The sequence below is a fragment of the Aquarana catesbeiana genome, linkage group LG03 (genome assembly GCF_042186555.1).
Source record: "Aquarana catesbeiana isolate 2022-GZ linkage group LG03, ASM4218655v1, whole genome shotgun sequence".
In the NCBI taxonomy this organism is placed as follows: domain Eukaryota; kingdom Metazoa; phylum Chordata; class Amphibia; order Anura; family Ranidae; genus Aquarana; species Aquarana catesbeiana.
In genome coordinates this window covers 9,013,244-9,027,939 of record NC_133326.1, presented here as the reverse complement: position 1 = coordinate 9,027,939, position 14,696 = coordinate 9,013,244, and the positions used below count along the sequence as shown (strand labels likewise).

At 45.7% G+C, this 14,696-nt stretch overlaps 1 protein-coding gene across 1 annotated transcript in view; it reads left to right on the top strand.

The window, feature by feature from the left end:
* Nucleotides 1–8,627, top strand: part of MINAR1 (membrane integral NOTCH2 associated receptor 1) — a 155,539-nt gene extending 146,912 nt beyond the window's left edge. Inside the window, exon 4 of the mRNA XM_073618246.1 lies at nt 1,835–8,627. Within this exon, the coding sequence (XP_073474347.1) occupies nt 1,835–2,032 (198 nt within the window). The 3' untranslated portion in view covers nt 2,033–8,627. The remainder of the gene's footprint in view (nt 1–1,834) is intronic.
* The last annotated feature ends 6,069 nt before the right edge of the window (nt 8,628–14,696 follow it).

Genomic DNA, 14,696 nt, shown 5'->3' with positions numbered 1-14,696 from the left:
TTTTTTACATACCTGGTTGGAGGCCAAAGTGACGAGATGTCTTGCATTGAGGCTAAGCTCCGAGTACTGCAGGAGGTGAGGACAGGCAATGCAGGGAACAAAGAAGCACAGGTTGCCTGCTGGAGACTGCTCGTGGTGACATCTGGCTGGAGGGTTGCTAGACAGGGCGTCCAGGTAGTCAGCTATAGTACTGGAACCCTAGATGGTAAGGCAGGCCCAGAACAGCAGTAAGAGGTAGGCGGCACCTATGGCAGGTAGCAGGTCAGAATGGCAGAACAGAGGTTCAAGAAGATGAGGTGGCAAGAATATAGTCAAGACAGAGCTCAGGTCATGCACAGGAGCCGGACGTGAGGACAGGAAAATGGTCAGAAGGGCAGGCCAGGGTCATGCAGTGGTGGTTGGAGGAGGCAGATTCTGTAAGAGTACGCAGAGGTCAGAACCAGAAAGCACGGGTCCAGAGGCAAGTCCGTATGGTAACAGGAAGTCCAAGAAGCACAGGAAACACAGGAACAAGAGCACTGGGGAACCAAAGATCAACCAACAATCTCTGAAGGCTGCTGTCCTCCTTATAAAGGGTGTTTGGCGCCAGTTTGGGGCAAGGGCGTGCGCCAGTGGGGAACGGCGCATCCCTAATGCATCCTTGTATATTTCCTATGTGTCTGTGCACATTCCTGAACAGACGAGCGTCGCCATGTAGAGAACTGGCAATGGTGCCAGGTCTTTACTTCGGGGCACGTGCACCTTTTGGTCTGGGTAGCATCTTGACAGTGTTGCAGCACAGGGTGGTGTGATTCGGACCTTAAACTGTGCTTTGCCCATGCAGGGCACAGAGGAGAAATAAAGTAATACCTATCTGGCTGTGGTAAACAGGAAAATGCCCCCTACCACCCACCCATGATGTGTATGTTTATATGTTTTTTTTTTTACTGCTGTATTATTTCTGTTGTTTTTTCATTATCTTTATACAATCTTTGTTTTACGAATAACGGGTTTCTAAAGAGGCAGCAGAGCAGCTTGCTTTGCAGCCTACTTTGTCTTATGCCGCGTACACATGACCGGACTTTCCGGCAGAAAAGGTCCGACTGAACCATTCCGTCAGACATTCCGATCGTGTGTGGGCTTCATCGGACCTTTTTTTAAAAAAATTCCAACGGACCTAGAAATAGAACAAGTTTCAAATCTTTCCGACGGACTCAGTTCCTATCGGGAAAACAGCTCGTCTGTATGCTAGTCCAACGGACCAAGAACGACGCAAGGGCAGCTATTGGCTACTGGCTATTGACTATCTGGCTACTGGCTATCGTACGTCATCACGTTCTAAACGAACGGACTTTGGTGTGATTGTGTGTAGGCAAGTCCGTTTCAGCGGGAGTCCGTCGTAACTCCGTTACGTCCATCGTAAGACCGTTTGTGTGTACGCGGCATTAAAGAAACCTCAGAATCAACCATCTGGTGGAGTAGTCGTTGCTGTAATGACCTTTACAGTAAATAACCAGCATCTTTTAGCACAAATGAAAAGTATTCAGGAACACTAATGTAAAAAGCAGGCCAGATCGCCACCTGTTGGCTGGAAAGAAGATTGCCTAATAACAATAGTCAATATTTCATATTCACATGACATTTTTTTTTTTTACCCTGATCATAATAAACAAATATGCAAATATGTACACACCCTATACATCATCTTTAGCACACCACACTGAATACAAACTATCATATAAGATTCATCTAATAATATCTATGGGGATAATAACAGAAATCCTGTTGTGTTTTTAATTGTAATCAACTGAAAACAATTTGGTGGCATTGTCATGATCCATCTTGTATTTGACAGGCTCAAGAATCCCTGAATCCCAACAATTTGGAGTTTTGGATGGAGGACATCTACACTCCAGGTTATGATTCTCTGCTAAAGAGGAAAGAAGCCGAGTTCCGACGAGCCAAGGTCTGTAAAATAGCGGCACTCATCACGGCGGCGGCCTGCACAGTCATTCTGGTCATCGTTGTCCCCATTTGCACCATGAAGTCCTAACTTTTAGCAATGACCAGAAGATCCTTACGTGCGTTCCCCAGGCATCCTGTTCACGGTGACTAGGAGCAGATCTGAGAGACGCTAACTTTTAGATGCATACATCTTCCTACAATATGAATAGTGGGTGCAGCAAAGGCTCAACATGATGTTACCATAAAAGCACCACACAAACACACAACGCACATATTATTACCAATACGATGCTAACGTTTTCTGTGAACTCAGATAAAAGAAGTATGGATTCCAGTATGGTCTGTCCCTTTTCTGTATGTAACTGGATTAGAGAAATCCTCCTCCCTCCAGAGACCTTCTCTTGGACAGTCATCACACAATAAGGCTGACATACATACATGGTCCCCGAAGACTTGGTTCACCATGTACTCGAGCAAAGGAAGAAAAAAAAAAAGAAAGCAGGACGAGTAGAGGACAAAAATGAACAGCCAAAGAGATGACACAGCATCCTTTCAACAGCAATACAAAACCATTTCATCTTTTGTGCCTTTCTTCGAAACATTGTCAGCACTTCTTGAGTTTCTGCATTCCATGTTTTTAACGAATGTCAGTAGAATGTGCTTCCTGGAAAGTATGAAGACACTTGTTTAGAGTATTGGTAGGTCCAGTGAACTCTTTCCGTATTCTGTTGAATCCTACATTCTGTAGAAGATATAGGGTAGATGTTCGCTCATCCCTAGTTTGCACCTTGCTTATGTCTGATAAAAAAAAAAAGATTTCAGGAAACAGTTGCATGATGACAATGAAAGAATGGGACTCCTAAACTGCAATGCACAGAAATGATTCAATAACGCGCACTGGGCTCATGTTGATCTAATTATTTTGAGCAATTTGTATATTTTGGGATTCTTGCAAGAGATGCAACCAGTATGGGTAGCAGAGGTTAACAAGCATAAGATAATGAGCATCTGCATGGGAGCCAAGACTGATGTTGGCCACAGACATCTTCAGTCAAGGCTGAAATGTCCATATCAGCCTTTCTCAACCTTTTTACCCCAGAAGAACTTCTAAAATAATTTTAAGGTCTCTAGGAACTTCTGTTAAAACTAATTTATCGGGGTCAGTGGGAAAAACCATCCACTTCTTTGGTGGTCAGTAGCAAGAATGCAACCCTTACAATGGTGGTCAGAATGCCACCCTTACAGACAGGGTAAAAGACCTTTGGTGTCATGCTAATGGCTTTGCATCTCCGGGCATTTCTAGGTAAATTGAGACTCTCCAGCAATTGGAGAATGACATATCATTGGCCCTAGAACACTGCAGATACCATCAAATTGACCACCAGCCATCCACCCTTTTTTTTTAAACCCTGCAAGACAATTGCATAATGTGCTAGCATGCATCAGATATTAGCACAATATAAAATACTTAACTTAGAACAAAGCCCTCCAGCAACGCGCTGTCATCGCTGTCAGGGCTTCCATCTTCACCCGGTCTTCCTTCTGGGTTCGCGTCCTCCAGCCATCTGATAACAGCACGGGAGTCATGGATTTGCCGTTCCTTCAGAGCGCATGTGCCGGTGACATCACCAGCTGCATGCAGTGTGGATATCTCCTAAACTGTGCAGGTTTAGGAGATAGTCGCTGTACCTACAGGTAAGCCTGTAGGTACAAGTAAAAAAAAAAAGAGGGTTTACTCCCACTTTAATGAACCCCTAGCAACCTTTGGAGGAAATCTAGGGTTCCACGGAACCCTGGTTAAGACTATTTGGTCTATAAGTTCAGCTTGACAAAGAATAGCTGTGCAGAATCATTGGAGTTATGGCTTGGACAACTTGCAGCCTCAGGACTCAGAGTAGGCAGTTGTTAGATCTCCACCTCTATCAAGGTAAAAGCGCTAATAAGTACGGCTGGCCTTAGGCAACATTTGGTCTTCCCAGCCTTTCCAAAACTAAATAGCTTAGCAAACCCACCCAGGCTTTTATGATTTGGTATGATGGGACGTGTAATTCTCCAATTGCTAGAGGGTCTCAATTTACATAGAAATGCTCCAGCCCTGAGATGCAAAAACCTTGATTTCTAAGTGTCATTGTGTCAACCATTACATTTTGCCTTTGGTCTGGGATCCAAGATGTTGTTTCCAAAGACAGCCCAAAAGAATGAATGTTGTATCTAAAAACCCAGGTATGAAACAACCTGCAGGCAGTGGATGGACAGTCACTTGTTATCTGTAGGGTATTCACAGTTAAAGCACCTCTGTTGCTAAAATAAAACCATACAATAAAGGGCTCCCTGCAAAGAAAGACATTAAATAATTACCTCTTCCATTGTCCCAGACCACCGATCTCTGCAGTACCAAAGGAAAACTGCCTGGCTGAAGATCCTACATTTTGACAATTCTGAAAGTGACATATTTCTGGTATTTGTATATTTTGGGATTCTTGCAAGAGGTGCAACCAGTCTGAGTAGCAGAGGTTAACAAGCATAGGATAATGAGCATCTGCATGGGAGCCAAGACTGATGTTGGACACAGAGATCTTCAGTCATGGCTGAAATGTCTATAGCAGCCTTTCTCAAATTTTTTACCCTCAGGAGAACCTCTAAAATAATTTTAAGGTCTCTTGGAACTCCTGTTAAAACCAATTTATCGGGGTCAGTGGAAAAAACATCCACTACTTCGATGGTCAGTAGGAAGAATGCAACCCTTACAGTGATGGTCAGAATGCCACCCTTACAGACAGGGAAAAAGACCTTTGGTGTCATACTAATGGTTTTGCATCTCAGGGTTCAGTGGTTCCTGTAGTGAAATAGAGGCCGGAAGAAGAATCCTCCCTTCAGTCTATTATGAATGCTGCTACCAGACTCATCCACCTTACCACCCGCTCAGCATCCTCCACCCCTCTCTGCCAATCCATCCACTGGCCTCTGATCACCCAACACATAAAATTCAAAACACTGACAACATACAAAGTCATCCACAACTCTGCCCTGAACTACATCACCAACCTCATCCCAACTTACCACCCAAACTGTCCCCTCCGCTCCTCCCAAGAGCTCCTGCTCTCTATATCCATCTCTCCTCCTCCTATGCTCATCTCCAGTACTTCTCCAGAGATTATCCCATCCTCTAGAACCCCTTAACCCAGCCTGTCCTGCTTTCTCCTACTCTGTTCGCATTTAGGTGATCTCTGAAAACCGCGTCGTGTAGTGATGTAGACGCGAGTAGGATGAACCACAGAGTACAATGGGGGGGGGCCAGGAAATCGATCCTCCCAGAAATAATGGAAGGAAGCAGTTTCTCTTCACCACCGCAGAGATCAGTGGTGTGGGCAGCAGGAGATGTGAAAATGTAATGTCGTCTTTGCAGGGAGCCATTTATTGCCGTTTTCTTTTACCAACAAAATCACTAAAGCCTAACTCCAGTCAATTCAAAACATTATTGGGATAGATCGGGGAAGAAATAGAATGTTATATTAGGTTTGTACCACTGAGGAGATTTTCCTCTGCTTCCCTTTCTTGTGGCACCAGGACAGGACAGCACAGGCAGCAATAAAAAAACATCGTTAGAAGTTCTAACTCTTCCTCACTCTATCCAAACCAAAAAATAAAAATCTTTTAGAGTTCTGTAGTTGAGGTTTCTAAGGAAGAATTCCAGGTATGGATATTCTTGCATATTAAGAGTGGTCTAACTTGGACCATTGCAACTATGCACATACAGTGGAACCTTGGTTAACGAGTAACGCGGTTAACGAGCGTTTTGAAAGACGAGCAACTTTTTTTTTTTAATTCTGACTCGGTTTGCGGGTGTTGTCTCACAAAACAAGCAGAATTCAAGCTAATGGGGTGTGCAGTACTGCATTTGGTCAGAGGTGCGGGGGCGCTGGTGACACTCGGAACGGTTCGGAGCCGTTTGGAAGCACTCGGAAATATTCCATTCCCAAGTGGGTCCGAGCCTTTCCGAGTTCAGCCAAGCTGTCTCCGAGTATTTCCGAGGCTCTCCGACGCCCCCCCCCCACCTCTGGCCACATGCGGTATTGCATGCAATAGAAGTCAATGTGGAAAGAATTATCTTTGTTTCCATTGACTTCTATGGGGAAACTCGCTTTGATATTCGAGTGCTTTGGATTACAAGCATTCTCCTGGAATGGGTTATGCTCGTAATCCAAGGTTCCACTGTACCATACTTGTGGGATCCCTCTAGAACAGTCTCTTTCTCGACCCCAGAGGAACGCTTAAAATAATTTTCAGGCATTGGGGAACCCTTACTAAAACCAGTTTATTGGAGGTCAATGGCAAAAAACACCACTTACATTTGTGGTCAGTAGGAATAATGCAACCCTTGCCGTTGTGGTCAGAATGTCACCCTTATAGACAGTTAAAAAGATAATTGGTGTTATGCTGTTGACTTTGCCAAGTGCCGTTGAACTTGGAACTACGCTGGCACCATCAGATGGGAGGTTAATCACCAGCCACAGCTCAGGGAACCCTTAGTAACCTCTAGAGGAACCCTAGGGCTGCATGGAACCTTGGTTGAAAATGGCTGCTATAGCAGCTGGAAATGTCTACTCCAGTGAACTTCACTAGCTTACGGGCCCTATGCCAAGCAGCTGCCCTGCTGCATTGTGAACACAGGAGGTGTCATTACCACCCTTCTATTCCACCTCATCCAATCAGAGAACACATTACATTCATTGAGGAAAATGCAAAGCGATCTCTGAATGGTGCCCATGCCAAGTGGCCAACCTCCTGTGTCAATAATGCAGCAAGGCAGCCACTTGGCACGGGACTCAGAAGCTACTGGAGATCGTACAAGTCCCATGAGGCATAGCAAGACTCTGACAGCCACAAGCATGACACCCAGAGGCAGAGGCATGATGGGACTTGTAGTTTTGAAACAGCTGGAGGTCCGCTAATTGCATATCCCTGTTCAAGAGGGATCCCACAGGTATTGCACATGTCTACTTACATTGGTCCAAGCTGGACCATGTAAAATTATTGATACCTGGAATTCCTTTTTAAAGTGATTGCAAACCCTTAAAAGTTTTTCTTGTAATACTTACCTGGCCGATGCAATGGTTTTGCATAGAGCAGCTCCGATCCTCCTACTCTCAGGTCCCCCCCCCCTCCTCGGTGCTTCTGGCTCCACCCCTCCCCACTGAGTGCTCACTATAGCAAGCCGCTTGCTATGGGGGCTCTCATGTGGGCTCATTCCCGAGCCGGGCTCTGTGTGTCCATAGACCCAAAGAGCGCAGCTTGGCCCTTGACAGTAGTGGGAGCCGACGGCTCCCAGAGCTGTCTCTGAGCTTATGAGGAGAGAGAAAGCCGAGAGAGCCGCTGCTCTCCTGCACAGGGCTAGATCGAGATCAGGCTCAGGTAAGTATATGGGGGGGGAGTAGGGGGTGCATCATAGAGCAGCACCAGCTATATGTATAAAATATGCAGAATGTAGAGATAGAAGCCATGTTGGTTTAGCTCTCTTATTTCTTCCTGTCTGAACACATGGACCGTACCATGAACAATCGCACTGATGAATATGTGCATCAGCGAAGAAAGGTTTTCTAGGACTGGCCCCTCATTAGTAAAAAAATAAGAGGTGACCCGGACCATTCACCCCTCTCCCCGGCACAACTTCGCTCAAGACTTCGATCATTGGCTGCTTCACAGAATCAAATTTTATTATTTAAAGCAATACCATAAAAAAAAAGTGTATTTCTATTTTTTTCATAAGTGTTCTACGCCGGGCATTTTCATAGGAGGCCTCACCTCATAGTATCCAGGCGGAGTCATATGGATTCAAAGGGCAAAAACTATTTTCTTACACTGGACGATCTTTAAAAATAAAAAAATAAAAAATTCTGCAGAGAATATCGTTTCTGATATTTGCAAGACTTTACGGGCTTTGAGAAAATGTTGACAAATATATATGGTATAAATATATACATATATAAATATATAATGTGAATGTATAAGAATATGCATTGTACTCTATATTAATATAAGCATGAAATCTATATATATATATATATTTATATATATATATATATATATATATATATATATATATATATATATATATATATATATATATATATAAATATATATAAAAAAAGTATATATATGAAACTATACATCCTCTGAGCCAGTTCTTCAGACAAGGTAGGCTGGATTGAGAGTCCTCCAACTGCAGAGCTCCTTGTTGCCTTCAGCTTTGCAGGACAGCAGGAGATGAGACTGTTCATGCCTGGAAGAAAAGGCAAGTAGTACCTGCCTGGAAGTTACTTGCCTGGAAGATCAGGCAAGGGGTACCTGCCCCGAAGATCAGGCAAGCGGGTACCTGCCCCGAAGATCAGGCAAGCGGGTACCTGTCCCGAAGATCAGCCAAGCGGGTACCTGCCCCGAAGATCAGGCAAGCGGGTACCTGCCCCGAAGATCAGCCAAGCGGGTACCTGCCCCGAAGATCAGGCAAGCGGGTACCTGCCCCGAAGATCAGGCAAGCGGGTACCTGCCCCGAAGATCAGCCAAGCGGTATCTGCAATTATGCCTACTGAGAACTGTTTATGGAACCTTTCTAAAGATTGTGTAGTATCTCTGGACAAGATGAATGTATAGGAAAAATATTATTTAATTAAAATATATTTGAAACAGACGTATGTACTGGTCATTCCTTAAAAAAAAAAAAAAAAGCATGACTGACGTTTTATATTAATCCTTTCCTGTCTGCCAGCATCCCTTTAAAAAGTTCTGAATTCTAAGGGGGTGGAAAAAAAAAAATTGGCCAATCATGTGACCACTGTGATTGGCTGTGACAGTGGTCACATGATTGGGTGCCGGTTCTTCCATTTACCAATCGTTAGCAGGGACCGAGAGCTGCCTCTCCCAGGTGGGTCTCTGTGCTGGTAGTGTACAGTGAGTGCAGCTCTCAGCATCGTAACATCGGCCCAGCCAGCATCACCTACCCTGTTTCCCCGAAAATAAGACCTAGCGTGATTGTCGGTGATGGCTGCAATATAAGCCCTACCCCCCAAATAAGCCCTAGTTAAAGTCCCTGTAGGTCTTATTTTCAGGGTAGGGCTTATTTTCGGGGAAACAGGGTAGGGCTTATTTGGGGGGTAGAGCTTATATTGCAGCCAACACCGACAATCACGCTAGGTCTTATTTTGGGGGAAACAGGGTATGTGCAGTGAATAGGCGTTATAAAGCCCATCTGCACACATATGTGTTGAGCGGTCTTAAAGTGGTTAGAAAATATCTTATTTAGTATATAATCTAAATAGATATTATGCACCCTACACAAATGTTTTTGTCACACTATTTTAATTATCTGTATGACATAATTTGCATGCCCATACAGAAAACCCCCCTTTAACCACTTGCCTAACCACCTTTACCCCCTTCCAGCCCAGGCCAGTTTTCAGCACTGTCACACTTTGAATGACAATTGCGCGGGCATACAACGCTGTACCCCAAAAAAAAAAAAAAAAAATATATCATTTTTTTTTACACAAATAGAGCTTTTTATTTTGGTCAAATGACGGCTGGGCGGCGTGACTCTCGTTCTGGGTGGACGTCATATGACGGCCCTCCAGAACGACCGCTCTTGCTCTCCCGTGGGGGCGCGCATCGTGGCAATTGGTGGTGCGGTGTGTCAGTCTGAAACACCGCTACACCAATCTCAGTAAAGAGCCTCTGACGGAGGCTCTTTACCACGTGATCAGCCGTGTCCAATCATGGCTGATCACGTTGTAAACAGCAAGAGCAGACGCGAGTAGAGGAGAACCGATTGGCTGCTCTCCTGACAGGGGGGGGGGTCTTTGCTGATTGTTTATGAGTGCAGCCCCCCTCGGATGCCCACCCAGGACAACCAGGATGCTGCCAGGACCACCAGGGATTGCCACCACACTGGACCACCAGTTATGCCACACTAGACCACCAGGGAAATGCCAATCAATGCCCAGGCAGCTGCCAATCAGTGTCCATCCCCAATGCCTGTCAGTGCCATCAGTGATGCCTATCAATGCCATCTATCAGTGCCACGTATCAGTGCCCATCAGTGCTGCCTATCAGTGCCCATCAGTGCCGCCTATCAGTGCCCATCAGTGCTGCCTACCAGTGCTGCCTATCAGTGCCCATCAGTGCTGCCTATCAGTGCCACCCATGAGTGCCCATCAGTACTTACTTATTTACAAAAATTTTTATAACAGAAACAAAAGAAAAAGTTTTTTTTTTCAAAATTTTAGGTCTTTTTTTATTTGTTTAGCGAAAAATAAAAACCGCAGAGGTGTTTCAATACCACCAAAAGAAAGCTCTATTTGTGGGAACAAAATGATAAAAATTCTGTTTGGGTATAGTGTAGCATGACCGCGCAATTGTCATTTAAACAGCGACGGCGCTGAAAGCTGAAAATTGGCCTGGGCAGGATGGGGGGTGTAAGTGCCCTGTATTAAAGTAGTTAATCACCACTGGGGGGGGTTTATTTTTTGCTAAATAAACGAATAAAGATTGAAAATTTTTAAGAAAAAAAAAAAGCCACTCATGTAGCCGGAAGCCGCAAACCCGGAGGGAAAGCCAGGGGAAGAAGATGGCAGCCGCCTCAGCGATGACAGCGCGGCGCTGGAGGGCTTCGTACTCAGATAAGTCTATCGTAATGTGCTAGTATGCGACGCATACTAGCACATTATGACATTTCCTTGCAGGGATTTTTTTTTTTTTTAATCACCTGCGGTTTACAACCGCTTTAAATTACAAAGTAATACATTATATTTATTTATTTATTTAAGGTACTTATAAAGCTTTATTATATAATACATTATTATATTATATAAAGATTTTTCCTGGTGCCTCCATGGCAGCATACTAGTGATAGAGCTCCGCCTCGACTCCTCCCTCAGGACCGGTGAATAGCATAAATTAAAGACATAGTCCCTCCCCCAACATTCTCCTTTTTTTCCTCATACCTCTTGTGCTGGTGAAGAGTAGCAGTATGTCCATACCTCTGCCTTTGGCAGCATCCGCCGGGTTTAGCCTTTCCCGTGCGCAGTCCCTGTTCTTGGGCCGCTCACGGCGCCGATAATACTGGGAACCCCTCTGTGGATCTGTTGGGGTCTTCTTGGAGTTTCCTCACAGGAACGCAGTCTGCCACTATATCCTATGATGAAGGCAAAGGAGTCGCAAAAGGATCAGCTCTCATTCTTCCAGGCTTGTGATTTTTTTTTTTGTCAGTTTATTCCATTTTTTATATTAAAAAAAAAAAAAAAAAAAAAGAGAAAGAAAGAAGCATATGTCTTTCCCCTTCCCACTTCCCTTTCTGTTGCATTCCCCTTTATTCTTTTTGAAAGTATACATATGTATAGGGTATAGGAGGGAGTAAATATGTTCTTGTTACCTGTTTATTTTTCATGCTGCTGCCCTTTAAGTTACAGCCTTCGTCCTATTGCTGCGGTGCCTTTGTTTTGAGCTGTCTACCTTCCCCGCAGGTAGAGACAGCGCGGTCCGGCGTCCCCTCCTCCGTACTGCGCATGCGCGATCAGGGGAGTGAGAAGGCCGCCGTCGTTAGCGAGGTTTTCTTGTCTTCTCGGCGTCGGCTCTACTGCACATGCGCGGTCTCTCGGCGCTCCGGCGGCCATTTTAAGTTATGGAAAAAGGGCCAGTTTTTGCCCTTCTCTCTTTTAAAAACTTAAAAAAAAAAAAAAAAAAAAAAGGAACAGAGAGACTGGGGGTTCATGGGATTACCCCTCCCCCTCCCCTTAGGATATTTAAGGTCAGCTCTGGGGCTGGCAGTCAGAGTCTCCTCGGCTGCGCCCTGTTAGCTTCTCTGAAGCTGCTCTGTGGGAAGTATTTAAAAAAAAAAAAAAAAAGGGGGTAATGTGTCTCAAAAAAAAAAAAAAAAACAAACAAACAAACCTTTTCTTTCCTTTTCTTTCTTGCTATATTTCTGCAGCTGATCCTTTTGCCCAACTCCGCAATGAGCCATTCGTCTCGCAACAAAGATCCTCACACTTCCGTTAGGTATGGGACCACCTATACGTGAGTATAAAAAAAAAAAAAAGTGCGCTCGCTGGCCTGACATGGTTTTTTCCTTAAAATCATAGCCCTGCCCACTCCAAGAGGACCGAAAAATCCTCAAGGCACCACGATGACGACAGCCCAAGTCGCAGATCTCGTTCTTCACGCCACCGGTCCCGCTCGTCAAGACGTGAGTCCTATTCTTCTCGACATAGATCAAGATCCAGAAGGCGGGATCGGTCCTCCTCTCCTAGATCCTATAAGAAGTGCTGGACCTGTGGGGCTATTCCGCTACCGAACAAAGTAGTTTGCAAGGACTGTTTTTCGGAATATGCGTCCAGCCGCGAGTTAGAAAACCAACAGGTTGTGGACCTGCTCAAAAGAACTATGAAGGACTCCTTCTCTGAGCTTGCGGCTTTGGTTCCCGCTCAGCCAGTCCCGCAGGTGTCCCAGGCTCAGGATGTTGAAGTTAATCTTCCTGGTCCTTTTGCAGCCAGTACGCCTCTACCTCCATCAGGCCGACCGGCCAGAGATTCCCCACCTGAAGACCTTTCTGGAGACTCATCAGATGAATCAGATTCTTCTGGTTTCAGCCATTCATTGGTAAAACCATTCATCCAGGCAGTCCGAGCTGCAATAGCCTGGGAGGACACTGAGGAACCTCCCCAGGAAGCAAAAAGCTACTTCCCATTTCTTAAAAGGAAACAGGCTTTCTTCCCTTTGATGGGCGAAATTAGCCAAATCATTCAAAATGAGTGGTCAAAGACTGATAAAAAACTTTCATTGGGACGTTTCAAAAAACTGTATCCCTTACCGGAGTCGGGAACGCAGTCATTAAACGCTGTGCCTGTGGTAGACGCATCAGTGGTGCGACTCGCAAAAAATATCACCCTGCCTATGGAAGATTCTGCTTCTTTTAAGGACCCTCTTGACAGACGAATCGACCTGGACCTCAAGAGGAGCTATTTAGCTGCAGGAGCAGCATGTAAGCCAGCGATCGCCCTCACCTCCGTGTCTAATGCCATTAGAGCTTGGCCGGATAACATTGAAATGGCTCTGCGCCAGGACGTCCCCAAGGAGGACATAATTAAAGCCTTGGAGGAAATTAGGTTGTCAGCAGACTTCGTCGGAGTAGCAGCTATAGACACGATTAGGTGTTCAGCAAGATCTATGCTGCACTCAGTAATGGCAAAAAGGGCCTTGTGGTTGAAACCCTGGACGGCAGATTTAGCTTCCAAACAAAATTGGTGCAAAATTCCATTCGACGGGAAGGCATTATTTGGAGACAAGATGGATAAAGCCATCTCCAGGTTGTCAGGAGGAAAGTCTGGTATGCTTCCCCAAGACAGAAGGATGCGGAGATCCAGAGGGGGGTTTTCTAGGTTCCGCAAGTCAAATCCTAGGGATTTTAGACAATCAAGGCAGTCCAGAGACAGCAGGAAACCCTGGAGGGGCACTCAGGCATCCTTTGTGGGCAAAAAGTTGAAGGCCCCTCCGACTCCACATGAGCAGAAGCAGTCCTTTTGACGCCAGATTAGCCCAGACACTCCCGGTGGGAGCCAGGCTAAAAAACTTTTTTCCAGTCTGGGCCAACAAATGCCAGGATCCCTGGGTCCTGTCAACAATCCAATGGGGGCACTTTTGGAGTTTCTCTCATCCTCCACCTCAAAATTCTTTCAAGAGAACAGAAATTCCATCCTCTCCGCTGAAGGCTCAAGCCCTAAGACACTTTGTATCGTCACTCCAACTTCAGGGAGCAGCTGTGCCGGTTCCCTTGGCAGAGCGCTTCGCAGGCTTCTATTCCACTCTATTTCTGGTCCCAAAGAGAACGGGGGGATGGAGGCCTGTGATAGATCTAAAAAGGCTCAACAGGCACATACACCCGGAAAGCTTCAAGATGGAGTCTCTACAAACAATTATTCAGGCAGTGCAGCCAACAGATTGGATGATCTCAGTCGACCTGCAGGACGTGTACTTACACGTGCCAGTTCTACCTGCCTTCCAGAAGTATCTCAGATTTGCAGTAGGTCGGATCCACCTGCAGTTTCAAGCCCTGCCCTTCGGTCTGTGCACCTCCCCCAGGGTGTTCACCAAGATTCTAATATCCGCTCTGGTTCCCCTGCGGGAGAGGGGTCTGAGGATATACCACTATTTGGACGACATCCTCCTCCTAGCAAGCAGTCCGGGTCAGCTGGTGTATCACCGAGACATTCTTCTCCAGTCCCTGAGAGAACTAGGATGGTTGATAAATTCAGAGAAGAGTCAGCTCGCGCCTACACAGCGGATGATCTATCTAGGTGCGATGTTCGACACCCGGGAGGGGACAGTGTCATTACCATCCCTGAAGATGAGGATTATTATCCAGAAGATGGTCAAAACCATCGCGAGCTGGTACCTAATGGCATCGCAATGCCTGAGCCTCATTGGCACAATGTCTGCCTGTATACCGATGATTCCTTGGGCCCATTGGCATTTGAGGTATTTTCAGACGGGTTTCTTGGCGCAGTGGAAGAAACAGCGACTCTCTCAGACAATTCTGCTGATGGGAGCAATGCGCAGGAGCCTTCATTGGTGGACTCTGCCGGAAAACCTCTCCAAACCTCGTCATCTGGGTTCCCTCTCCTGGATCACAGTTACGTCCGACGCAAGCGGACAAGGCTGGGGAGCCCATTGTGGGGAAACCAGGATACAGGGGAGATAGTCCTGTTCCA